The 27,230-nt window shown below is 43.6% G+C and overlaps 2 protein-coding genes across 2 annotated transcripts in view; both read right to left on the reverse strand.

Moving 5' to 3' along the window:
* LOC100085568 (inactive pancreatic lipase-related protein 1) overlaps window positions 1-11,536 on the reverse strand; it is a 25,121-nt gene extending 13,585 nt beyond the window's left edge. The window contains exons 1-3 of the mRNA XM_029080321.1: window positions 11,458-11,536; window positions 2,718-2,766; window positions 754-908 (exon numbers count right to left, since the gene is read on the reverse strand). Of these exons, the coding sequence (XP_028936154.1) occupies window positions 754-908; window positions 2,718-2,766 (204 nt within the window). The 5' untranslated portion in view covers window positions 11,458-11,536. The remainder of the gene's footprint in view (window positions 1-753; window positions 909-2,717; window positions 2,767-11,457) is intronic.
* On the reverse strand, window positions 9,482-26,936 carry LOC120637987 (pancreatic lipase). The gene is made up of 13 exons (XM_039914365.1): window positions 26,928-26,936; window positions 26,746-26,794; window positions 23,738-23,892; window positions 19,877-20,002; window positions 18,216-18,350; window positions 16,759-16,870; window positions 15,723-15,842; window positions 15,502-15,621; window positions 13,367-13,485; window positions 12,512-12,641; window positions 11,732-11,840; window positions 11,458-11,622; window positions 9,482-9,574 (listed from the first exon to the last, which is right to left on the reverse strand). Exons 1-13 carry the CDS (start codon window positions 26,934-26,936, stop codon window positions 9,511-9,513), a joined length of 1,413 nt encoding a protein of 470 aa, XP_039770299.1. The 3' UTR covers window positions 9,482-9,510.
* Between the last annotated feature and the right edge of the window lie 294 nt (window positions 26,937-27,230).

Below are 27,230 nucleotides of genomic sequence, written 5' to 3' on the forward strand. Positions count from 1 at the left end.
ATGTGGCCCGGGGGTCGACGGCGGGATGGGCGAGACCGAGGGACGGTGAGGAGGTAGGCGGCGGAGGAGCGGAGCGTGCGGGGTGGGTGGTAGAAAGAGAGAAGGGAGGAGAGGTGGGAAGGGGCAAGGTGATGGAGAGCCTCGAAGCCTAGAGTGAGGAGTTTTTGTTTGGAGCGGAGGTCGATAGGCAACCACTGGAGGTGTTTAAGAAGGGGAGTGACAGGCCCAGATGGTTTCTGCAGGAAGATGAGCCGGGCAGCAGAGTGAAGAATAGACTGGAGCGGGCGACAGAGGAGGAAGGGAGATCGGAGAGAAGGCTGACACAGTAGTCTAGCCGGGATATAACGAGACCCCGTAGCAGTAAAGTAGCACTTGTCAGCTGTGTGACTGTGGGCAAGTCACTTAACTTCTCTGTGCCTCAGTTACCCCATCTGTAAAATGGGGATTAAGACTGTGAGCCCCACGTGGGACAACCTGATTCCCCTGATTCTACCCCAGAGCTTAGAACAGTGCTCTGCACATAGTAAGCGCTTAACAAATACCAACATTATCATTATTATATCTGCCCTGCTCTGAACTAAATCAAATCTTCCAGTACACCAGCTTATCATTTAAATGAAGTGAAAGAGGTAGTTCGTTAACTTGATAATAACAGAACATTTTCAATAGAACTACATCATGGGAGAATTGAACTCTATACGCTCTAGTCGTTAAAATAAATAGGACAAATATTCTATTATTAATGGCTCTTACTTGAAAATTGTTAGGGTTTTCATTGGTGTAGAGCAGAAAGCGTGTGTTGATCTTGTCGGGATTCCAGGGTAAAACTTTGATTGGCCTCTCTAGGGTGCCAGCCCAGGGCTTTTCATCCGTGAAGCATCCGATATCGTCAAAGCACACTTGTTTTCCTGAGGAACAAAGATTGGAACGTTGTCATTCAGTCATCTTTTCACGCTCTTTCACTGTTGGGCAGATGATGGTGCTTTCTGGGACACCCTTGTCTACAAAAACTAGTAAAGTGACTAAATTCTAGATAGCAGCATTGCTTTGGGGATATGTGAGAGAGAGACATTGATGCCACTCCCGCCCGCTCTCACGCAGAGAGAAGCAGGTGGCCGATCGATCAAACGATCAGTGAGATTTAAACTGAGCGCTCACTCTGTGCAGAGGAGTGTGCTAAGCATTTGGAAGAGTACACTACAATAGAGTCGGTGTGTCTGTTTATTGTTGTACTGTACTCTCCCAAGTGCTTAGTACAGTGCTCTGCGCACAGTAATCGTTCAATAAATACTACTGAATGAATGAATACCCGCTCTCGAGGAGCTTACAGTCTAACCACACACGTTCCCTTTCTCTCTCCTCTCCATTCTGGGCTGTGAAGGATGCCTTTCTAGACAGGAGAGGGTAGGGTGACTCTGGCAGGCTTCCTCACCCACTCTACCTGGTTGCCTCCCCTGGAATGGTGGTGAAGGATCAATCAGTCAACATATCAGTCATATTTACTGAGCGCTTACTGAGTACAGAGCACCGTTACTTAGCCTTTGGGAGAGTACAATGTAACGGACTCGGTATGCACTTTCCCTGCCCACAACGACTTTACAATCTAAAGGGGGAGACAGACATTAACGTAAATAAATAGATTATGGCTGTAATAAATACATTGTGGATATAATAAATAAATCATTATTATTATGGGGAGTGGGTTGTTCCACATCTCTCTGACGCAGGTATACAATATGGTAAGAGTCTATGCTCAGCCTGGAGAGCAATGGGGGATTTCTTTTTAATGGTACTTGTTAAGTGCTTACTATGTGCCAAGCAGTGTTCTAAGCGATGAGGTTGATACAAGTTAATCAGGTTGGACCCTGTACCATCCCCATGTGGGGTTCACATTCTAAAAAGGAAGGGTAGGATTTAATCCCCATTTTACAGATGGAGCAACTGAGGCACAGAGAAGTTAAGTGACTTGTCCAAGGCCACACAGAAGATGTGGAGGAACTGGGATTAGAATCCCCTGGATCCCACACCCCTGCTTTTTCCACTAGGCCACTCCAGTTCTATCATGCCAGTCTGCTTTTCTAGACTGTAAGCTCCTGGTAGGAGGAATCATGTCTACCAACTCTATTGTATTGTACTCTCCCACATGATTAATAGACTGGGAAGGGAGAGAAAGAGAGAGAGAGAGAAATAAAGAGGAATACAGAGACAGAGAGAGAATGAGGGTGAGAGAAATGCAGAGAGAGGAATAGAGAGAGAGAGCTTGCCTCTGTTTGTTGTCATTAACAGATGAATCTACCAACTGTTCTGAATGATGAAAGCAGAGGAGTCTTAAGACACTGTCTAAACCTGCCCCCAAATCCTTTGGTCTGAAAGGTATTCTCACTCTCCTAATTTTCTCACAAAACCTGTTCCACAAATCACATATAATAAGGTCTTTGGGGGGAAAAACACAATACGCTGAATGTGAAATGATATGAAGTTATCTAGATGTATATAGGAGACCATTTTGATCCATTTCAATGTGCCAATGTGATTAAAATGATTTGAAGATTAATTTAAATGAGATGTCACCCCATCAAAGGACGGTCTGTGTGGGCCCAGGGTGGCCGTGGCTAGGGAGGGGGGTGTGGGGGAATCTCACAACGGTATCATATGCAAATTCTACTGTCAGTGGTGTCTTTGTTGAAAAGAACGAAAAGCTATATACTCTTTCTCACCTGTGGTGGTGCCCAGCAGGAGAAGGGCGACTATCCAAAGCGTCAGCATCTAAAACAGATTCAAATAAACACAGTTTAGTCTTGCTAAAGCTGTATAAGAGTTAGTATTGGCAAAGCAGAAACATATCACCTTGACAATTGGAAGAGGACTTACTGTGACAGAACCCCTCAGAATTCAGGCACCTAGATCCAAAGTGGCACCATCCTTTTATAGCGAAGCCTTATCATTTCAAACTTCTTTTCAAGGAAACGGGCATATAAAATTAGAAGGGCGATGTGTTTACTTCCAATTTTAATAATCATAAATACACAGAACATGACTGATATGGTGGGCAAAGCTTTCCAGAGCAATTGAGGTAAGAGTGAGAATATTTTAAAATGGGTGAAAGCAGAACTTCGGGTGAAGGTATGTGACCGGAAAAAGGCAAGAGAAAGGAAGTAGAGAAAAGAGAGAGAAATGAACATGCGCTGACAAATATCAAGCAATCCTTATGACAGTCTGGAAGTCAAGCAGAATAAGGATTGTTTTTCAAAGCTACAAGGCAAAGGGATCTATAATGAATGGCCTACGGAATAAGATTCACTTTCATAGCCGTTTCAAATCAGGGGCTATGCTTAATGTAGACTCAGAAGCCTCTTTCCATTATTTAACAGTCTCTTCCTAGGGTCACCCCATAGAGGTTTTCAAAAATGAAACCTAGGAATGCTAAAGATCACAAGTCTTAGAGGTGGATTACACCCGCACACAGCCCAGGTGTGTTTTGAGGCAGCTGCAACAAATGGTATCCAATTCACACGAATAGGTGATTCAGCCTTCAGTTTTTCAACACAGTTTTATGCCAAAACACACACAACGATAAGACTATTTGATATCTCGTTAAGGATTAAAAGAGGCCACAAGATAGGAAAATCATTTTATCATTCAACACTTTGCAAGCTATTTAATTTGTTTCTTAGTGGTATAATATCACCACAGTGACAAAAAGAGGAATCTGCTTAATTTGGAAATTGTAGGCATTACGTAGGCCACGGGGAAATAGCATGGACTAGTGGATAGAGCACGGGTCTGGAGGTCAAAAGGACCTGGGTTCTAAACCTGACTCCACCACTCGTCTGTTGTGGGACCTGGGGCAAGTCACTCCACTTCTCTGTCCCTCACTCACCTCATCTATAAAATGAGGATTAAGATTGTGAGCCCCACGATGGACATGGACTGTGTCCAACCTGATTATCTTGTATCAACCCCAGTGCTTAGTACAGTGCCTGGCACATAGTAAGCGTTTAACAAATACCATAAAAAATACGTATATCTTATCCCCTAAAGGTGATTCATCAGTCTTCTCTCTACTGAGCATTATGTGAAGGCCTGGAGGGCTATTTCCATTCTCACCACCAATCACCTGAATAATAACGATGGCACTTGTTAAGCACTTACTATGTGCCGAGCACTATTCTAAGCGCTGGGGTAGATACAAGGTAATCAGGTTGCTCCACGTGGGGCTCGTAGTCTTAATCCCCATTTTACAGATGAGGGAACTGAGGCACGGAGAAGTTAAATGTGCAGACAAGTGGCGGAGCCGAGATTAGAACCCATGTCCTCTGACTCCCAAACCTGGGCCATGCAACAGCTTCAGCAGGGTACTGTGTTGAATAACAATAATAACATTGGTATTTGTTAAGTGCTTACTATGTGCAGAGCACTGTTCTAAGCGCTGGGGGAGATACAGGGTAATCAGGTTGTCCCACGTGGGGCTCACAGTCTTAATCCCCATTTTCCAGATGAGGGAACTGAGGCATAGAGAAGTGAAGTGACTTGCCCACAGTCACCGAGCTGACAAGTGGCAGAGCTGGAATACACTTACTGCATGCAGAGAACTGTACTGGACACCTAAATTCTTATGACCAGGTATTTACATAAATTGTCCCTGTCCTTGTGGAGCTTTCAATCTAACAAGGGAGTTAAACAGACACGGTTGTCAGATATATTGAAACAGGCAATATATAAGCTAAGTAAATAACATATAGATAAATGAAAGGACCAATCTGTACATGTGTTTTGGCGTAGTTGATGGGGAAGCATAACCAGGAAAAAATGGGTTTAATAAAGGCATGCTTCCTGGAGGATGTGGGATTTCAGGAGGCCTTTAAAGTGAGGAAAGGCATAGTCAGATTCGAGATGGGAGGGACTTCCAGGAAGGTGAGGAATGTGGGAGGAAGTTTGGAGAGTAATAATAATAATAATAATTATGGTATTTGTTAAGCGCTTACTATGTGGTAAGCACTGTTCTAAGCACTGGGGGAGATACAGGTAATCAGATTGTCCCACGTAGGGCTCACATTTTTTAACCCCCATTTTCACAGATGAGGTAACTGAGGCACTGGCCCAAGATCACACAGCAGACTAGTGGCGGAGCCGGGATTAGAACCCACGACCTCTGACGCCCAAGCCCGGGCTCTTTCCACTAAGCCACGCTGCTTCTCTAAGATGTGGTGAGAGGTTAACTTGGGAGGAGCATAGGGTAAGAGTTGGGCTTTAAGCAGGAAAAGAGAACTAATAGGTGAGAAGGAGACAGCTGGTGGAGAACCTTGAAATCAATGGTCAGTCAATCAAAAGTATTTAATGAACACCTGCTGTATACAGAGCACTCTACTGTGGGCTTAGGAGAATTCAATCAGATGAATAGGATCCCTGTCCTCAAGTAGCTTAAAATTTCGTAAGGGGAGACAGAAGCTAAAAAGAAATAGAAGGAAGTAATAGAGTATAAAGAGGGGTGTGTGTGTGTAGTGATTTCAGAAGGTCACCAGAGATGTGGAGAGGAATGACCTGTTGCATGTGAAGTGGGAGGGAATTCCAGTCAGCAAGGAGGGTGTGAGCAACAGGTCAGTGATGAAAGAGGTGTGACTTAGACCCACTCAGTAGATTGGCTTGAGAGGGAAAAAGCATGAGAGCTGGGGTTTAGTTGGAGAGAGCAGTGGGGGTCTACTCATTTTAACATGGGCTCACACAACAACGAAAATAATGAACATAAACCAAATCTGTGGATTTAACTGGACCAGACCAGATTTTCTGTAGAATTTAATTGAGTCCCTGTCCCCCACTATGAGCTGTGAAATTATTTTTAAAATATCAATTGTTTAACATGTCCAAAACAGAACGCCTCATCTTTTCCCACAAACCCTGTCCTTCCCTCGTCTTTCCCATCACTGTGGACAACTCCAATAACCTCCATGTCTCACAAACCTGAAACGTTGGCTTTATTCTCAACTCATCTCTCTCATTCATACCCACATATTCAATCTGTCAGCAAATCCTGCTGGTTCTACCTGCCTAACATCCACCCTTTCCTCTCCAACCTAACTCCTGCTAAACGGATCCAAGATCCTATCCCACCTTGACGATCCTTATCCCTTTGTTGGCCTTCTTGCTGACCTCTTAGCTTCCAGTCTTTCCCCACTCCAGTCCTTACATCACCCTATTGCCCAGACCATTGGTAGAAAAATATTCAGTCTACATCTCCCTACACCTCATGAAACTCCTGTGGTTGCCCATCCACATCCGCATCAAACAAAATCCCCTTACCACTGATCCCTCCTACCTTACCTTGCTGATTTCCTACTACAACCCAGATTTCCTACTACAACGCAGCCTGGACATTTTGCTCTTCCCGTGCAAACCTACTCACTGCACCTGGATCTCATCTCCCTTGCTGTCAACCCCTTGCCCAGGTCCTGCCTTGGCTTGAAACTCCCTCCCCCTTCATATACTACAGCCTCTCCCATCTATACTCTCCCAAGAGCTTAGTACAGTGCTCTGCATACAGTAAGCACCTAAAACATACCATCTATTGATCGGTTGATTGTTTACCTCACATCTGGCAATCAATTGTACCTAATGATCTGTTAAATGTCTCTTAATAGTCTGTGTTCTATGTCCTCGCCTTCCCATATAGACCAGCCCCTTTTTGCCCATCACACAAATCAGTCAATCAATCAGATTTATTGAGTGATTACTGTGCGGAACACTGTACTAAGCACTTGGGAGAGTACAATAAGAGTTTGTCGATACATTCCCTGCCCACTGTGAGCTCACAGTCTAAAGAAAGAGATGTTACTATAAATAAATAAATTACAGATGTGTACATTAGTGCTGTGGGACTGGGGGAGAGCTGAATAAAGGAGGCAAATCAGGGTGACGCAGAAGGGAGTGGGGAAAGAGGAAATGAGGGCTTAGAAGAGGAGAGAGAAGAGGTATTTAGCTCCATTTTAGAGCTGAGGAAACTGAGGTATAGAGAAGGTAAATGGCTAGCTCAAGGCAAGTAGAAAAGTTCGGACTAGAACCGAGATCTCCTAATTAACAATAATAATAATTTTGGTATTTGTTAAGCACTTACTCTGTGCCAGGCACAACTCTGGAGTTGATGCAAGTTCATTCATTCTGTCATTCATATTTATTGAGTACTCACTGTGTGTGCAAGGCACTGTACTAAGTGCTTGGGAGAGTACAAAACAATAAGCAGATACATTCCCTGCCCACAGTGAGCTTACAGTTTAGAGGTGGAGACAGACATAGTATAAATAAATAAATTACAGATATGTAAATAAGTGCTGTGGGGGTGGGGGGGAGGATGAATAAAGGGAGCAATTGAGGGTGACGCAGAAGGAAGTGGGGGAAGAGGAAAGGGGAGTTTAGTCAGGAAAGGCCTCTTGGAAGAGATGTTCCTTCAGTAAGGCTTTGAGGTGAGGGGAGAGTAATCGTCTGTAGGATTTGAGGAGGAAGGCAGTTCTAGGCCAGAGGAAGGATGTAGGTGAGGGGTCGGCAGCAAGGAAGACGGGATGGAGGCACAGCGAGAAGGGTAGCATTAGAGGAGCAAAGTGTGTGGGCTGAGCTGTGGGAGGAGATTAGCGAGGTGAGGTAGGAGAGGGCAAGGTGATTGCGTGTTTTAAAACCAATGTTGAGGAGGTTTTGTTTGATGCGGAGGTGGACGGGCAACCACTGGAGTTTCTTGAGGGGGAAAACATGGCCTGTGTGTTTCTGTAGAAAAATGAAGTGAGGTATGGACTCGAGTGGGGAGAGACAGGAGGCAGGGAGGTCAGCAAGGAGGCTGATAGGGTAATCAAGGCAGGATAGGATCAGTGCTTGTATTAAGGTGTCTGCAGTTTGGATAGAGAGGGAAGGGCAGATTTTAGTGATGTGAAGGTGGAGCCAACAGGATTCAGTGATGTACAATGGATAATAATGATTATGATAATAATTATAATTATGGTATTTATTAAAAGCTTACTATGGGCCAGGCACTGTACTAAGCACTGGGGTGGATACCAGAAAATTCGATGTAGACAACTCTCTCAAGAAATTTGGAGAAGAATGGTATTTATTTATATTAATGTCTGAAGGCACATCTCCTCCCTGACCAATCCCTCCTTTCCTCTTCTCCCACTCCCTTCTGCGTCATCCTGACCTGCTCCCTTTACTCATTTTCCCCTCCCAGCCCCACAGCACGTATCATATCGGTCAATTATTTGTTTATGTTAATATCTGTCTCCACCTCTAAACTGTAAGCTCGTCGTGGGCACGGAATCTGTCAGTTATACTGTACTCTCTCAAGTGCTTAGTACAGTGCCCTGCACACAGTAAGTGCTCAGTAAATACGACTGACTGACAATGGTAGGATTGAAGGGAGCTGGACATATAAGGGAGGAGGGTTTTTTTTAGGATGGGGAGACATAGGTATATTTGAAAGCAGTGTTGAAGAAGCCTTTGAAAAGTGAATGGTTGAAGATGGCAGACAGGGTGGGAAGAAGAGAGGGGCCCAAGTGTTTTAATAAAGTATGAAGCGAGGGGGTTAGAGGTGGAGGTGGAAGAGGTAGATTTTGAGAGGAAGTGAGAGAAATCTTCTTGAGTTACTGCTGGGAATATTGGGAGAATTGAGGAAGGAGGTTGCACTTGGGAATTAACACGCTATTGACTCGTTCTTGGGAACAGGATTGCTAGCTAGTATATGCCATTTGAGGGGCTAGGAAGATGTAAAACATAGTTCACAGTGATGGGAAAATATTCTCCTGCCACTGCAGAGTGTTATGATCTGGTATCCCTGGGTATTGATGAGCTGTGTTGGGGAGTGTTATGGTCTGTTATCCCTGGTAATGGTGAGCTGTGGTGGGGAGATGGAGTTATCTGGGAGAAGAATGGCTATGTTCACAGGACCAATTCCTCTGAGAAACTATAAATTTAGTTTTTATAAAACCAGAAAGTCACCCCCTTCCCCAAGTTTACTGTTTCTACTAGCTTGTAATGTAAAGCAGACCTCCATTCCAAGTAGATCCAGTAGGAACTGAGAGGATTCCCCCAACTCTTTTTAAAGAACAAGCCTCCCCCACCCCTGCCACCACTAAAGATGGAAAGAAGAAAGATGTGTGTTTGTCCAATGTGTGTCTTAGAATGTAAACTCCTAGGGCAAGATTTGCACCTAATGCATGTTCTGTACAACACATAGCACTGGTGCAGTACATAAATCTCTTAAAATGTCCATAAACTTTGGATGAGATAGTGTTGCTTGAGAAATGCCACGCTCCCAACATGCCAAAAAGTGCCTTTTGGACCAAATATTTTTGTGAAGTGTAGCAAATATTCTTCCAGTTTAGGAACGATCCCAAATTTGGATTTTTAATTCTCCCTTTCTCACGCCTCCAAAAATGACTAATAATCATGAAGGCAACAGCAACATATGAACGACTATATACATCATTTGCTTTTATTGGTTCTAACTAAAAGCGATGATATTTTGACACATTTTTAACAGGGGGTGAGTGTCAGCAGAACATTTTCTCTCACAGTTTCTTTGCTACAGAAATTATACCTGCCAAGAAAAAGGTCATGTTAAGTACAAATGCTGATTTGTTTGGTTGACATGGCTAACTATACTTTTCCCTCCCACTTTGTCTGAGGAAAGGCTGAAGGGAATGACAGGGCACTACAGTTCTTGCTTCAAAAATGCTTGCAAGAAAACAAGTTCAAGAGGCACCTGTAAACCACTACCAGACCACAAAGACGTCTACATATTGCAATCTTGCAGTTAATGTCTAGCTACTAGCTAGCTGGATGTCGATTATCAAAGGTGAGGATTTTGATGGGGACCAAATTATCTATGTGCACAAATATTCTGAAAAGTTTACTATGCAGGCAATGTGCTCTTCTGTGACGCGTAACAACCAAAAGAATTCCTCTTAGAAACATCTATTACAAAGATACGTGCCCAGTGTTAACTCAAGAAATATTTATCTATGATAAGGATGTTTGGCTTAATCACACATAGTTTGGAGCAAGATGAGAAACCAATCATGAGTGTGTCTAATTTCTTTCAAAATTTCTTTCAGTGTCTTTTAATGGTACTTGTTAAGTGCTTACTACGTGCAAAACACTACTAAATATTAGAGTAGGTACAAGATATTCAAATTGGATGCCGTCCAAGTCCCCCGTGGGACTCACAGTATAAGTAAGAAGGAGCAGGATTTAATCCCCACTTCACAAAGAGGAAAGTGTAGCACAGAAAATTAAGTAACTTGCCCAAGGTCTTACAGTTGGTAAGTGGCGGAGCTGGGATTAAAACCCAGGTCCTCTCACTCTTATGCCTGTACCCTATATTTTTCTATATTTTTACTCAACAGTAGCCCTTGCACTTTAATGATAGGTTTTTCCTCTCAATTCCAACTTGTTACAGGCCCTACAGTAAGTCTGGGATATTTTAAATTAATTCCAAGATTAAAATGGACAAAGGTTAAGGATAATAATCCACCTTTAGAGAGACAATAAGAAATAATTATTGTAAATTAATTACTCTGCTGATGATAAAGAAGTTGGTTTGTACAGCTTGCAAGGGGACTTCAGGGACAGCAAACTGCTAATCTTTCTGCATGGCCTAGTGGATAGGGCACAATTTGGGGAGTCAGAAGGTCATGGGTTCTGATCCCGGCTCTGCCATTTGTCTGCCGGATGACCTTGGGCAAGTCACTTCACTTCTCTGGGCCTCAGTTATCTCATCTGTAAAATGGGGATTGAGAGTGTGAGCCCCTTTGGGACAGGGACTGTGTCCAACCCAATTTGCTTATATCCACCCCAGTGCTTATGTGCTTGGCACGCAGTAAGCACATCACTACCGCAATTATTATTATTATCATTTGTCATCTGGATGCCCAAAAGTACGACGAGCAACATAATTTACATGAGAAAGGCTTATCTCCATTCTGACACAATTCTGTAGCTACCTGCCAAAATTAACATCTAAACACTAAAGGTGTGGTCATAAACTCCCAGTCTGATAGTATATTGGAATGACTGTTTTGGGCAGGGAACTCTGTTGGACTTTTCTCTCCCAATTGCTTAGTGCAATGCTTGGCACACAGTAAGCGCTCAATAAATACCAGTGATGATAATGATGATGAGGATGATGATGATGAATGATCACAAACCGGGTACCAAAGCCGTATTGCCCCTTTATAGTTTTACTCTGGCATGCAGAGCAGCACGAAATGTTCAGTGTTCACACTGACTGAAAAGTTGAAAAGTTGGAGATTTCCTATCCAAACTTTCAGATGTCCTGTCAGGGACTTGGAGGAGAAAACACAGAAGCCAATATTGTCAAGCTTCTTTGGATTCTACTCAAAGTCTCTTTTCCGGGGGAGACCTAGGAAGCTCCTAGGTGCTTCGATATCTCAAGTTTACTTGGCCCCTGATTATACGTACTTTTTTCCATCGGCAGTCTGCACTACGATCGTGGCAGCCCCCACTCTGGGCAAGGTCGGATTAATCCAGTGGTTGTCCCAGATAAATTTAACTTTCTGAAGATCTCCAACATCGAGCTCTGCATCGAATTCATTGGAATGAGTGGCACCTGGTTTGAGGGATCCCCTAGAAATATGGGAAGATAAAAAGGTCACGGTCAATAATAGATTCTGATTCTACAAGGCGGAGCTCATTTTGCTACTGACATTTCCCCTTAAGGTGATACAAAACTCACTTGTAGATATCATATTGCCTGGTGTTTCCGTTGCTGCCGAACAAAGTAATTTTGACCTCTCCACTAACTCTGGATCCAGACAGTGTGACAGACACCTTATATCTCCAACCTGCACCGGACAAATGAAATCAACCAGATTAGGAGTTTCAGAATAGCTCTTTTGGAGGCTACGCCAGAGAATGAGGTTGTACACTTGCAGTCGGTTAGATGGTGAACACACTGAAGGGAGGGAATGTGTCTTTTGCTATTGTGGTCCTATCCCAAGATAAGAGCGTTCTCTACACAGCAAGGCTTTAGTAAAAATTGTTCAACATCTCAACCTGAGCCACCTCTCCCCATAGAGTCAGATGACTCCCTAAAGGTGGCATCCCTAAATCTTGGGGTAGACCCACCCGGGTTCAACATCAGGCACTGGCCACCTTGAAATTGGTGAACATGTTCCACTGTCTCTATTCTGTATGAGGCCAAAATCCAGGCAAATTCCTGAGCCTAGAGTGTCCCTACTCTGACGCCACCCTCATCCCCCACCTCCACCTTTCATCCAGAATTTAGATGATCTTTAAGGTCCCTGTTTCCACCAGTGTGTTTTTCTACTTGAGATGGGCGCTTATACAATTTTAGGCACCGCTATCCTGCACTCTCCCCGTTGACAGCGAGCCTTCATCTGCTCACCACCTGAAGTCGGCCTGGACCCAGCTTGTGTAGAGCACCTGTTTCTAGACAATGAGCGTGCACCTTACCCAGCACGTAAAGCCTGAGGAAGGGCTGACGGCAACTTACGAGAAAAATTACTAGCGTCTGCAGTGTTCAAATAAAAGGGTTTTCCCACTTCGTTTGCTTTACGAGTGAAGTTATCGGCGTAGTGACCCATCTGGGGGCAGCCTCCGGAAGGGCAGGGGAAACACTTGTTCTAATGAAAACAGATAAGTCGGTTAGCACGGAGGCCGTGTTTCTTTCATAGAACCTCCCCTTCCACCCTCATTCTTGGAAATAAATTCCCTCAAAATAAATTCCACTTTCCTGAAATGAAAATTTTCCCAAGTTCAAAAGCAAGGCCCCCTTGCCCTCCAATTGAATCAGCATGTGGAAAATGTCATTGTCCATAAAAGCAATTGAATGCTGTGAGAAGGTTGGTCCCTCTAGACTCTGAGCTTGTTGTGGGCAGGGAATGTGTCCATTCACTGTTGTATTGTATTCTCCCAAGTGCCTAATACAGTGCTTTGCACACAATAAGCACTCAATAAACACCACTGATTGAATGAATTCATACTAAGTGAAATATTATTATATTTTTCTCATCATATTATACTATGTAACGAGAATAATTATTTGCCCTGTACTTTAACATTTGACCAAGCCTGCATCCAAGTGGCATATGTTTAAATATCAACAGTGCATTGAGCAAAAATCATGCAATTTCCCTGCAAAAGAAAATATTTTGAAGGTCACTTGCTGTTAAAATTGAACTTTGAAAATGAGAGGTGATTTTACTCATTCTCACTGTTTATGTGATTAGATCATTTCCTGTGATCAAAGACCAGGCTATAGTTCTATAATCTATATAGTTTCTATAGTCACGACATAAGTTACCCTCCATAAGTCATAAGTCATATGTCATGCCATAGGGTAACTTACAGCTTGAAAAACATTGTAGGAATCACATGGGAATCCAGTGAAGCCATTTGGATTGATGATGCTGTCGGAGTAAAATTTATAACTCCTCAAGTGATTACAAGCTACAAAATCACGAGTTCCTGCAAAAACAAATTCCAGTGAGAAGTCCCGACAGCCCCGACAGTGTTTCTTTTTTGGAAGCAAACATCCCAGAGGGAATAGCGAAGGGAAGCTGAAATGTGAGTTAGGCCAGCTCAGGAGCCCCAGGAAGGATTTATCTCGGGTAGACTGCTTTTTTTTGCTTGAGAATTTTATACTTTGTATCTACCTGCACAAATTACTGCATAGATTATAGATTTTTTTTACCCCCCCCCCCATGAATTATTGATGGTTTTCTTGGAAGAGCAAGCAAGGCTCAGCTGGGTCCAGGCCTAAAGGAAATAGATGCCCAGTCATTTTCCATCATTATTATTATTAGTATTATTAATAGCAGTATTTGTTAAGTCCTTACAAGGTCATAGGTTGGGAAGCAGTGTGGCCTAGAGGATACAGCACGGACCTGGAAGTCTTAAGGACCTGGGTTCTAATCCCAGCATCACCACTTGTCTGCTGTGTGACCTTGAGCAAGTCATTTCCCTCTGTGCCTCAGTTACCTCATCTGTAAAATGGGGGTTAAGGCTGTGAAACCCATGTGGGATAAGGTGTGTCCAACCCAATTGTCTTATATCTACCCCAGTGATCAGTACAGTTCCTGGCACATAATAAGTACTTAACAAATCTCACTAAAAAAATATCGGCTCTGGATATAAAATTTGTACTTTGAGAGTGAATAGATGACGGTAAAGACCATGAAGAAGGAATTGCTACCCTCAGGACACATCTCTCCTGGGAAGAAAGATGGATGAACCAATACGTAAAGGCAAGAGAGATTGTTTCTTAAAGTGAGGCAGTGAGGCCTAATGCCAAGAGTGCAGGATTGGGCAGCAGGATCTCAAGTTCTAGTTCTGACCCTGTCAGTTGCCTGCTGTGTGACCTTGGAAATGTCCCTTAACTTCTCTGAGCCTGTTTCCTCAGCTCTAAAATGGGAATAAAATCCCCGTTCTTCCACTTTCTTAGACTGTGAGCCTTGTGTGGGACAGGGACCGTGTCCGGATCCCCTTATCTTGTATCCATTCCAGCTTTTGGCCCAGAGTAAGTGCCTGATGCAGATCATTATCATTAAAGCTGGATCGGCCCAATGTTTTATCAGTGGCACCATCGTCCACACTGAGTGCCTGCTCTGTGCCTGCTGGCGGCAGAGCAGTTTACTTAGATTGGAAGCCCCACCCGAGTATTCCCTTCCAGCATTTAGAAGCAGCGTGGCTTAGTGGAAAGAGCACAGGCTTGGGAGCCAGGAGGTTGTGGGTTCTAATCCCGGCTCTGCCATCTGTCAGCTGTGTGACTTTGGGCAAGTCACTTAACTTCTCTGTGCCTCACTTACCTCATCTGTAAAATGGGGATTAAGACTGTGAGCCCTACGTGGGACAACCTGATAACCTTGTATCTACCCCAGAGCTTAGAACAGGGCTTGACACATAGTAAGCGTTTAACAAATATCGTCATTATTATCACAATGCTCTGCACACATAGTAAGCACTCAATAAATACTATTACTACCACTTCTATTATTGCTAGACACCAAGTTACAAAAAAAAAGGCACCATCTTATAATCTAATGGATTCCTAATTGCTAAGTAAAATTGGCTAAGAAATAATGATAATAATAATGGCGTTGGTTAAGCACTTACTATGTGCCAGGCACTGGGGTGGATACAAGCAAAACCGGTTGGACACTGTCCCTATCCCACATGGGGCTCACAGTCTTAATCCCCATTTTACAGATGAGGTAACTGAGGCAAAGAGAAGTAAAGTGACTTGCCCAAGGTCAACAGCAGACGAGTGGTGGAGCCGGGATTAGAAGTCAGATCCGTCTGACTTCTAGGCCAGTGCTCTACCCACTAGGCCATGCTGCTTCTAAGTGAACTAAATATCCCAAGGGATCATACTTTACCTCTCTGTGTAAACTCTAACAGAATAGGAGGCTACACGAAGCAGGAAATGAGAGCTGTTGACAGGAATGCATTTGGCGAAGCATAACATTGTCCTCAGAGTTTTACCTTCCCAGATTCCCTCTATGTCTATGATCTGTGAAATGGGGTTCTTCTTACATCCCGGCATTTGCTTTCCTCCATTGGGAAAAAAGTCCAGGTGTCCGACCAACTGGCTCGTTCCAAATCCTGGAAGATTTTAAACCAAGGGCCAGTAAACGCAATGTAATTTACCGCCGGGAGAGCAGTTCTACAGGTTCTGTTTTAGGGCCTCATTGTGGAGGGCTCACCCATATAAGGGATAGTAGGAGCAGAGTCGGTGTGAATTACATCAACGAAATCAGCATCACTGGGATCCAGTCGGACATCTACCGAAGTTCCTTCGAAGCAAGGCTCAGCTGGGTCCAGGCCTAAAGGAAATAGATGCCCAGTCATTTTCCATCATTATTATTATTAGTATTATTAATAGCAGTATTTGTTAAGTCCTTACAATGTGCCAGACACTATATTAAGCGCTGGAGTAGATACAAGATAATTGGGTTGGACACAGTACCTGTCCCACAGAGGGCTCACAGCCGTAATCCCCATTTTACGGATGAGGGAACTAAGACACAGAGAGGTTAAGTGATTTGCCCTAGGTCACACAGCAGACAAGTGGCAGAGCCGGGATTAGAACCCAGGTCCTTCTGACTTCCAGTCCCTTGCTTTGGAGATAAGGGTATGTGCGATAGATACATACGGGTGTACACGAAGTTGTGTATACACAAAAGAAAGAGACTGGGTGTGCACAATGTTTCCACATTTCTCAGGAACAAGAATTTTTCTTGTAACCACCTGATGCTTAGTACAGCCCCTGGCACATAGGAAGTGCTTAACAAATACCATAATTATTGATTATCATTATTATTATCGTATTTGTTAAGCACTTACTATGTACCAAGCACTGTTCTAAGCACTGGGGTGGATTCAAGGATATCAGGTTGGACACAGTCCCTGATGCGTGTGGGGCTCACAATCTAGGTAAGAGGGAGTAGGATTTCATCCCCATTTTACAGATGAGGAAACTGAGGCACAATGAAGTGAAGTGACTTGCCCAAGGTCACACATCAGACATAAATAAAAAAGAACTATAGAAAAGAGGTCGAGAGGCAGACAGAGGAAGAAACAACAACAAAAAATGGAGAAATAAATGAAGCGACGCCAGTGAAAAATAACAACTTCCTCAGCTAGTGTCCTCCAAAACGTTCACCTTAGTTGGGTGTTGCCTTTCTGAGGCAGGAACAGAAAAATTTCCAGGCCGATGTCCAATTTATCCGGTCAACCTACCCGTGATCCTTCCGACGGTGCCATTTACTCTCGATCCGGCCTCTCCGGCAGCGTGAGCTCCCAGGCTGTGGCCAATGACGTGGATGTCCGAAAGAGAGTATCCAAATTTGGACTGTTGGGAAGGACAATTCTTTTAAGAATAGACAGACCATAGCCTGGCATAAAGACCAGTGAATTACAGGACTCTGGAGATTCGATCCATTTCACAGTACACATTACAGGCCTCTCTAAAGATCATCACCTCTCGATTAATATTTCCCCACAGAGAACCTAAAGGATGACCATCTCTTCGAGGGAAAAACCCATCCGTTGCTTTTTCTCCTGAGCTCTCCATGCTTATCTTCTGGCACTCATGTAGGCTCAAAATGCAGAGTTTTTTATCCGTACCTAAAAAGCCCTTACTCAATCCCCGGCCCCTTCCAGCTATTTCCCCATCTCCCTGCTCCCATTTCTACCCCAAATTGTGGAAGTGATCATTTATACATGCTGCTTTCACTTCTTTGCCAGTTCCCAACTCACTGGAGTGAACCCTCAGACCGCATCACTCAACTGAGAGCGCACTGTCTTAGGTCACCGGTGACCTCCTTAAAACCAAAGGCAAAGGGCTCTACCCAGTCCTAATCCTCCTCCTTCAAATACTTTTGGCTTCAGCTTGCCGATGTTGTACTCATTTGGTTCTCTTCTTACCTCTATGACACGCCTCAGTTATCTTTTCTGGCTCTCACACCTTATCGTTGGTGTCCTTCAAGCCTTAGTTCCGAGTCTTTCACTCACTCCCACTCTCTAAGGGAACTCATCCAGTGCTGAGCTTCTTTTCGTCATCTACTGCTGAAATTAATACTGCTCTCCGCTTGATCCTGTTCAATTCAACATCTAACTGCTTACTAACTGGAAGCTGCATGGCCTGGTGGACAGCGCATGGGCCTGGGAGTCAGAAGGACCTGGGTTCTAATCCCGGCTCTGCCACTTGTCTGCCGGGTGACCTTGGGAAAGTCACTTCACCTCTGTGGGCCTCAGTTACCTCACCTGTAAAATTGCAATTTAGGCTGTGAGCCCCATGTCGGGCAGGGGCAGTGGCCAACCTGATTTGCTTGTATCTACCCCGGAACTTAGAACGGTGTTTGACACATAGTAAAGGCTTAACAAATATCATTATTATGATGATGAGGATGATTACTAATTCAGTTCTCAGCCTTGCCCCGCAGTGGTTTTTCCTCATGTTAAAGCTGTTGCTCATTGGCCAATACGATCATGGCATACATCGCTCCCATATGGGTTATTTACAAACTCCTTCCCATACTTTTGTTCCTACATAAGGTCTATTATTTCCTAAATGCCTTCCCATGTCAAATTCAAAGAGAGAGCAAAATCATGGGATGGAAACAAACCCAGTGAATTAAATGGAAACATACCTGGAAAATGCAGTGTTATTATTAGCTTATTGGGTAAGTACTCACAGAGAGAATGTCAATAAGATAAGCAACTTCAGCACCCACGACCCGGATGTTGTTCGATGCCTGGGTGTATCCGGTCCGAGAGCCACTCTTCCAATCCACACAGATGCAGTTCACCTGTTCCACTGTAGTCATCCTCTGGGACAAACATGCAAGTGATCCAAAGAGGAAAAAAGGAATGAGCATTAGCACAAATCGCCGCCAAAATCTCACACTCATTAGAGTCGAAAACTGGAAGCAATGCCCTATCTGTTAGTCTACCCTGACGGTTCCCCAGTCAGAGAGCCAAAATGTCAGATCCCACAAATATTACTTCCTAATTTTTCTTAAACAAGAGTGGGTGGGAACTCCCATTTACTATGAAACTAACAGAAATGGCAAACAGCAACGCCCTTTCGTGCAGTTTAAATTTGCATCGTAGAGGTAGATTCACTCTTCGAAACTAGTCACAAACAGTTCTTCCTATCTTGCTTAAATGATCACTACATGTTACGGATTTTAAGGAAGAGAGAGTTCATGACAGCAGATTTTTAAGATGGAAAATAAAACACTTTAAAATTCAAGGTACTGCGCTCACATTGTTATAAAGGGTCCTTTGCTTATTCACAGTATATTGAAGAGAGGCTATGGACAGCATTTTCCACTAGAGGGTTCCTTGGTTACACGGGTGTTGAAGAGTGATCTAAATGAGGTCTTAAAATAGTGGATTATCCGAATGCCCATGCTCCCTTTTGTTACCTTTACGGATACAGTGGTAGGAAAGTGAGAAAACACACTCTGCAGGTTGTACATGGGTTGCAGAAAACACAAAATGGAACTGTGAGGATGAGAGAATTCATTCCAAATGAACGCAGCCAGAGAAGTAGCAGCTTTGTGGATGCTGACCATTTGAGCTGAAAGTCCACTTAGAGACTCTGTTTCCTCATTTTGAGCTAGAATGGATGCTTAGCGGAGGCTAATGCTTTTCTGAGATTAAGCAAAACAACTGCCTAAAGAAAAGCAAAAGCAGATATTTCTGTCCCTTAACAAGGGGAATCCTGGGCAGCCTTTATTGTCTCAAAAACCTGACAGGTCACAGATCCTCTTTGACACAACTTTTCCACTTTTCTTTTGCTAAAATTCAATTTTGCCTAAGCCTCAGATACCTGGCAAAGAATGAAGCAATCTGGTAAAGATCCCTTCTGCCTTAATCCCCCTACATGTACCCTCAGGTTAATCAAGGGAGGGGAAGAATATTAATCATTTTTAGGAATATTCATTTCCCCTACAGAAAAAAACTCTCAATAGAAGGCAAATGACTGGGTAGCCAAAGTGTAAAGGATGATGCCTGGACAACCAGAAGCAAGCATTGTCTTCCTGGATTATAGTTAAAGAAAAGCAACATGGCCAAGTGGAAAGAGCCTGGGCCTGGAAGTCAGGGTACCTGAGTTTAAAACCTGATTCTACCACATGTCTGCTGTGTGACTTTGGACAAATCTCCTACCTGCTCTGTGCCTCAGTGACCTCATCTGTAAAATGGGGATTAAGACCATGAGCCCTATGTGGGACGGGGAAAGTGTCCAACCTGCTTAGCTTGTATTTTATCCCAGCACTTAGCAAACTGCCTGGCACACAGGAAACACTTTTCAAATACCAATAACCACTAAAGAAAGGTAATACCATACCTTGCACATGTTGGACAACCAATTCTCTTCTCCTTGGTCAATAAACCCATGAATGATGAAGCGAGTTTTCCTCTGGATTTTGAAATTGGAGTCCTGAATAGTTGATGGATCTGTTGTATAGAGCTCCTAAGGAAAACAAAAAAGTTTTATCCGTCAACCTCCTCACATATATCACGTGGGTCAACCTGATTACCCTGCATCTACCCTAGTGCTTAGAACAGTGCTCTGCACATAGTAAGTGCTTAACAAATACAAATACCAACATTATATATGCAGTTTTAGCAACCCAGTGGAGATCACCTGATATATTCAATAGCAGGGGGAAAGTTGGATCATGGAATTCACTTGGGTAAATAACCTGATCCATATTCCCGTGGGAACATTCCTGGAGAATTGTCTTTGTAGAGGGATCCAGAAATGAATTTTGTAATGATTTCTTCTTTCTCTTCCTTTTTCAATCAATCGTTAGTATCTATTGAGTGCTTACTCTGTGCAGATTACTGTTTTAAGCACTTGGGAGAGTACAGTGGAGTCAGTAGATGTGACCCCCTAATAATAATGATATTTGTTAAGCGCTTACTATGTGCCAAGTACTGTTCTAAGCATTGGGGTAGATACAAGGTAATCAGGTTCTCCCACATGGAGCTCACAGTCTTAATCCCCATTTTACAGATGAGGTAACTGAGGCACACAGAAGTTAAGTGACTTGCCCAAAGTCACACAGCCAATAAATGGCAGAGCCAGTATTAGAATACATGACTTTTGACTCCCAAACCCAAGCTCTTGCCACTAACCATGCTGCTTCCCTACCCTCAAGGAGTTTACAGTCTCCCTGGGGGAGTCAGACACTGGGATAAATTACAACAAATTCACTTGGACAAATGGATAGAGCATAGGCCTGGGAGTCAGTAGAACCTGGCTTCTAATCCCAGCTCCACCACTTTTCTACTGTGTGACCTTGGACAAGTCATTTGACTTCTCTGTGCCCCAGTTCCCTCATCTATAAAACGGGGATTTAATACCTATTCTCCCTTCTGCTTAGACTTTGAGCCCCATGTGGAATACTATTAGCTTATATCTATCCCAGTGCTTAGAACAGTGCTCGCCACAGAGTAAATGCTTAGCAAATAGGACAATCAAAAGGGGAACCTTCAATTTCTGCTAGCCCTCAACCCACAGTTTCATTACAACAGTGAAGAAACATTCCTTCCACAGTAGTCATAGGTTCAACAAACAATCGATAGAAACAAAGACAGGTAGATAGGTAAGTAGCTGTCCTTCATGCCTAAAGCTGACCTTCCTAATGAGAGATACTTTTCATGTACTTAGTTGTGGCTGAAAAGAGAGATGAGATGACGTTTCCTACTGGTTTTTGAAATTGGAGATCTCAATACAGGGGGGATCTGTGGCCTGAAGATGCTGGGTAAAACAGAACACTTTGAAAAGTCGAGGGACCGGCAATCTATTCCACACTGTGTGTACATAGAAGCCGTCCCCTGCTTTGTTCAAATACGTCTTTCGAACCTTGGTATTTCAAGTTGTCCCATGGAGGACAATTCTTCTGATTGCAACGTACCAGTTGGGCCTGTCTATTCTCTTCCAACAGTCAATGGCATACCTCATTTTTTGATTATGAGAACATTTCATTTGCTCTTCCTACATGCAAATACCATAGCTTCTTGAGTAAACTGCTACCATCCATTCTTCTCACAGGTCCTATCTAGTGAAACTCTTGTAGTGAGCACTGCCTTGGATTAACTGCATTCCATTGCCAATTTGGGAAGAACTGTGGCGTTTTCACCCCTGACTGGGGTGCCGGGATGTTCTTGTTCTGGGATGAATGGGAGGGAACTGAACTGTGCTTTGGAAATGTCACTACAAGGGAATGCCAAGAAGCATTTGTGTACATAGTAATGAGATTCATTTGAGGATTGGCAATTTAATCCACTTATCCCAGCACTCCCTCTTCTTCTTTTTAAGGAGGAAGAAATTCCAGTTTATCCGAGTTCAGGCTTCCTTGACAGTATGGTTTAAGGTCTCACCTTTTCCTCTTTCTCTTTTCAGTTTTGATAGGTCAATCAATCAATCAATCAATCCATCATTGGTATTTATTGAGAGCTTACTGGGTGCAAAGCACTTTCATCAGAAGCTTTTCCTTTTCATTCTTTTCAGTAACAGAGGGGATCTCCCATAACTTGCTCTGGGCTTTCCCAGGGTTTTATCCTTGGAGGAATTGATTTGGCCTCTTCCAGTCTTGCCAGTACATGGGTTTCTCCCATGGTTATCCTCTCAATTCTCCATTTATCTCCCTCCATCCAATTCTGTAATAAAAATCATAGTGGAATTTATTAGGTGCTTGCTATACGCTAAGCACTGGGATGTGTTAAAGGTAATCAGATCAGATGCAGTCTCCAAGCCACATGGGGCTCACAGACTGTGTCTCCATCCCCGTTCCTGTTACTCTGATAGGCTTCCGGGCACGGATATTCCATTGTGATCAAGACGGGTACCACACCTCTTTTGAGTTGTTTATTTGAGGAAAAGCCCGTTCAAATCTCTAAGCAGTAATTTCCCCTCCTTGTTTTCTTCCATATCTAAGATTTGGTTTCTAAATGTAAACATTCAATAACTACCATTGATTGATTGATAAATGAGGGAATCTCTCATTGGTCATTTTGAGTTGCAGCAGAAACCCCAATTATGTAGAGTGGAAGTGACCCTGAAAGAATGGCCTCACCAAAGCTCTTCACATGCTTATATGTCACAGCACCATCATCCTTCATTGCCTTTAAAAGCAACTTTTTTCATAAGTTGGAGCAGTTATAAGCATAAATATTGAAAAGCACCTCTCAGCCCACATACCAGGTGAACTAGTAACAGCTGGACAGGCGTCAAGGGACATGAGCTCCTTGTACATCTTCCAACTCTAGTGTATTGTACTCTCCTAAGTGCTTAATCAATCGATCAATGGTATTTATTAAGCGCTTACTTTGTGCAGAGCACTGTACTAAGCACTTGGGAGAGTATAATACTATAGAGTTGGTAGAAATATTCCCTTCCCACCATGAACTTACAGCCTAAAGGGTGAGACAGACATCAATATAATTTATCATATATAATCTATAGACATGTACATAAGTGCTGTGGGGCTGAGCATGGAGGGAAAACTAAATGCCCAAAGGTCACAGAGCTTAGTACAGTGTTCTGCATTAAGCAAGCACTCAATAAATACCACTGATTGATTCAGTGCAGGTATTTGTTTAACAGTAACTGCAAATTTTATAATCGCGGAATCCAAGAATTGAACCGTATGTTTTAAAAGACCTTAAACACTTATCAAATATCTATCTCAGCACTTAGCTCACAGTAGACACTTTATGAATGCCACGATAATAATAACGATATTGCGTGCGCACAGCACAGAATAATAATGATAATATCACTAAATGGTAATATTATTATTGAATCACTCAGTAAATAGCATTGATTATCATCATCATTTTTATGGTATTTCTTAAGTGTATTTACTATGTTCCAGGCACTGTTTCAAGCACTAGGGTAGGTACAAGATAATCAGGTTGGACACAGTCCATGTCCCACATGGGACTCACCGTCTTAATCTCCATTTCACAGATGAAGGAACTGAGGCACAGAGAAGTGAAGTCATTTGCCCAAGGTCACACAGCAGAGAAGCAGCAGAGCAGGGATTAGAACCCAGGTCCTTCTTACTCCCAGGCCCGTGCTCTATCATCATTAAGTTTCCTAGGCCACCCTGCTTCTCTGCATATTCATTCCATATAGAAACTAAATCTCTGTCACCACTAACACAAAGCACAGACACTAAAATTACACCGGTCATACCTGAAAGTTGTCTGGGTTTTCATTAGTGTACAGCAGGAAGCGGGTGTTGATCTTTTCCGGGGACCAGGGTAAAACTTTCAGTGGCCTTTCTATGGTTCCAGCCCATGGAATCTCATCTGAAAAGCAGCCAAGTCTTTCGAAGCAAACTTCTTTTCCTGAAACCATGAATTTAAAAAATGGATTCTTAGTTCCTAAACTTGAGAACAGTTTTTGTTACCATGGAGGATGGCTTTAGGGAACGGGAGGGGGCTATAACTGCCGGGTCCTATGTGACCCCAGAAGGACTATAGAATGTAAGACAGATGGCAAGGGTGTAAAGAAGATTATAAAGTGAAAAGCCAGTCTAGAAAGAAACACGTAAGGTGGAAGGCCAAATGGGAATACAGAGAAGATGTAATCATTCACATTCAATCAATCAGTGGTATTTACTGAACGCTTACTATGTGGAATTGCGTGGCTTATTGGATAGAGCATGGGACTGGGAGTCAGAAGGACCTGGATTCTAATCCCGACTCTGCCACCTCTTTGCTGTGTGACCTTGGGCAAGTCACTTAACTTCTATGTGCCTCAGTTACCTCATTTGTAAAATGGGGATTAAGAATGTGAACCCCACGTGGGATAGGGACTGTGTCCAACCTGATTAACTTGTACCTACCTCAGCACATGGAACAGTGCTTGGCACATCAGAAGTGCTTAACAAGTGCCATAATTATTATTATTATTATGTGCAGAGCACTGTGCTAAGTGCTTGGGAGAGTAAAATACAACAGAGTTAGCAGATGTGTTCCCTGCCCATAGTGACTGTTATGTGGAAGACCCGTATAAGATCCGAAGGGTCAGATGGGTCCAAAGGGTAGAAGACCATCTACTGCGGACAAGATCCTGACCAAATGAAGAAAAGAAGTGAGACCAGCAAGCAGGTGTCCTGTGAAGAGGATGAGGAACAATGAAGGTGGGCTGGGGTATGTGCGTGGCAGGGTTACTTGCCACCCTTTGGGCCATTAACGCTAAACCTGGGTTCTAATCCTGGCTCTGCCAATTTCCTATGTGACCCTGGGCATGTCACTTCACTTCTCTGTGCCTCAAATATCTCATCTGCAAAATGGGGTAAATGGGGATGTGGATTATGCCCAATCTGATTAGCTCGTATATCCCCCAGCTCTTAGTACACTGCCTAGCACATAGGAAGCACTTATATAACACTGAAAAAAAAATTCATTCAGCTTTGAGTCTCTTCACCTGTTATCAGTTGGGTTTGAGAAAAGTCTCCCTTTGGAGTTTAGGGCCGCGGAAATAAAAGGCTTCCCTTACTTATATGACCCCTGTCCGCGTTACTGGGTTACCGTGGAGAGAGAGGGCTGTAGGCAGGGATGAGTTGGGGGAAGGAGGACAGAGGGTGGGGAAAGAAAGGAGCCAGGCTTCCTGGCCATGAGGAACAGAGTTTGGGGGTGGGGAAAAGGGCTGAACCAAAGCAGATTGAATTGTCATTCTGCATTCAGAAAGCCAGGGTTTATCCAAATAAAGTTGGTTAAGGCGATGATGATGATGATAATGATGGATAATTACAGGAGACAAAGTAGAGGCAGCTGCTATAGACAACTCGCTCAAGAAGTTTGGAGAGGAATGGTAGATGGGAGATAACTGGAGGGATTCATGGGGTCAAGGGTTTTTTTTCTTTAAGGATGGGGATGCATGTCTTTCTCCCCATCTAGGCTGAAAGCTCGCTGTAGGCAGGGAACATGTCTACCAACTCCGTTTTACTGTTCTCTCCCAAGTGCTTAGTTCAGGGCTCTGCACATAGTAAGTGCTCAATAAACACCACTGATGATGACCAATTTGAAGGCAATGGGGAAGAAACCTTTGGAAAGTGAGCGGTGGAAGATGGCAGTCGGGAAGGAATAAAAGGAATGGGAATGTGTTTTGAAGGGGTGGGGTTGAGGCGGAGAGGGAGATATCCTGAGATACTACTGGGAAAGATGGGAGAGACGAAGAGGATGCAGGAGGAGGGAGGGAGGGATTGAAGAGGAGCAGGGGAGATTTTAGGGAGATCATGCCTGATGGTTTTAGTTTTATCACTGAAGGTGTCCGATTGTATCATATGACTGGCTGAGGGAGGCGGCACTATGTTGGACTGTTGTTCAACCCCTTATGTATATATCCATAATTTATTTTAATATCTGTGTCTCCATCTAAACTGTAGGCTCCTTGTGGGCAGGGAACATGTCTACCAACTCTTTTGTAGTGTAATCTCCCAAGTGCTGAGGACAATGCTTTGCACACAGTAAGCACTCGATAAATACCATTGATTTTATCACCTCTGGATCGGTAGACATGACATGACGTCCGGATCCCTTCATAAGCTACCTAAATGATTCTTATGCAGATCATACCCTTGATGTGGACATAACAAGAAACTGCGTGGCCTAGTGGATAGAGCACGGCCCTGGGGGTCAGAAGAACCTGGGTTCTTATCTCGGCTCTGCCACTTGTCTGTTGTGTGACCATGGACAAGTCACTTATTTCTCTGGGCCTCAATTATCTCGTTTGTAAAATGGGGATAAAGACTGTGGCCTCATGTGAGGCATGAACTGTGTCCAACCTGATCATCTTGTATCTACCCCAGTGCTTAGCACAGTGCCTGGTGCCTAGAAAGTGATTAACAAAATGCCACAAAAAAACTCAATAGATTTTTTCAATAGACCCTTCAACTAGAAGGGTCTCCTGAAGTCACCCAGCACTTATCTGCTGTGTGAACTTGGGCAAGTCGCTTCATTTCTCTGTCTCTGTTACCTCATCTCTAAAATGGGGATGGAAACTGTGAGCCCCACAAGGGACAAGGACTGTGTCCAACCTGATTACCTTGTATCTACCCCAGCACTTAGTACAGTGCCTGGCACATAGTAAGTGCTGAATGAATACCACACTTATTATGAAAAGACTTAAGTAGACAACCGGTTGGAAAGATTTCATGAACTGAGGTGTCCATATACTGGTGGATTGTTTCTTACCTATGACGGTGCCCAGCAGGACCAGGGTGACCATCCAGATCGGAAGCATCTAAACGGATTCAAATACACAGAGTTCAGTCGTTCCTCAAGAATACCCGAAAAATGCACCGTATCCAGATTCATTGCAACTTTTCTCTCAAATGACATTTTAGAAGAGAGTGGTGTTGGGAAAGATGACTTACCATGGCCATTTCCTCCAACTCCACCCAATACAGAAGGGAGTGTAGAAGCCCTTTTATAGCCAAGTCTTATCGGGTTGGGCATTTTTCCATGAGGAAGGGACATGTAGAGAGAGAAAGTGCCAAACATATTTCTAAATTTATATCACCAAAGATAGACCTACCAAGATTAAGAGAGTCGAGAAAGCTGTCCAAGGAGTCGATTCGTGGGAAGAAGACGAGTGTGTTGGGGTCAGGGGAGGGCTCTCTTCATCTCGAACTTCGATAAACACATCAATCTCAATCTAAGGGGAGTGGCCTATTACA

This window comes from Ornithorhynchus anatinus, chromosome 16 (assembly GCF_004115215.2).
Source record: "Ornithorhynchus anatinus isolate Pmale09 chromosome 16, mOrnAna1.pri.v4, whole genome shotgun sequence".
NCBI lineage: Eukaryota > Metazoa > Chordata > Mammalia > Monotremata > Ornithorhynchidae > Ornithorhynchus > Ornithorhynchus anatinus.

Bases quoted from the DNA above. Each gene is read 5' to 3' on its own strand.
- LOC120637987 (XM_039914365.1), bottom strand. The intron at 23,893-26,745 runs GTAAGAAACAAT...TCATGGTTTCAG, and splicing joins CCTGCTGGGCACCGTCATAG to GAAAAGAAGTTTGCTTCGAA. The intron at 12,642-13,366 runs GTAAGTTACCCT...TGTTTTCATTAG, and splicing joins CCTACAATGTTTTTCAAGCT to AACAAGTGTTTCCCCTGCCC.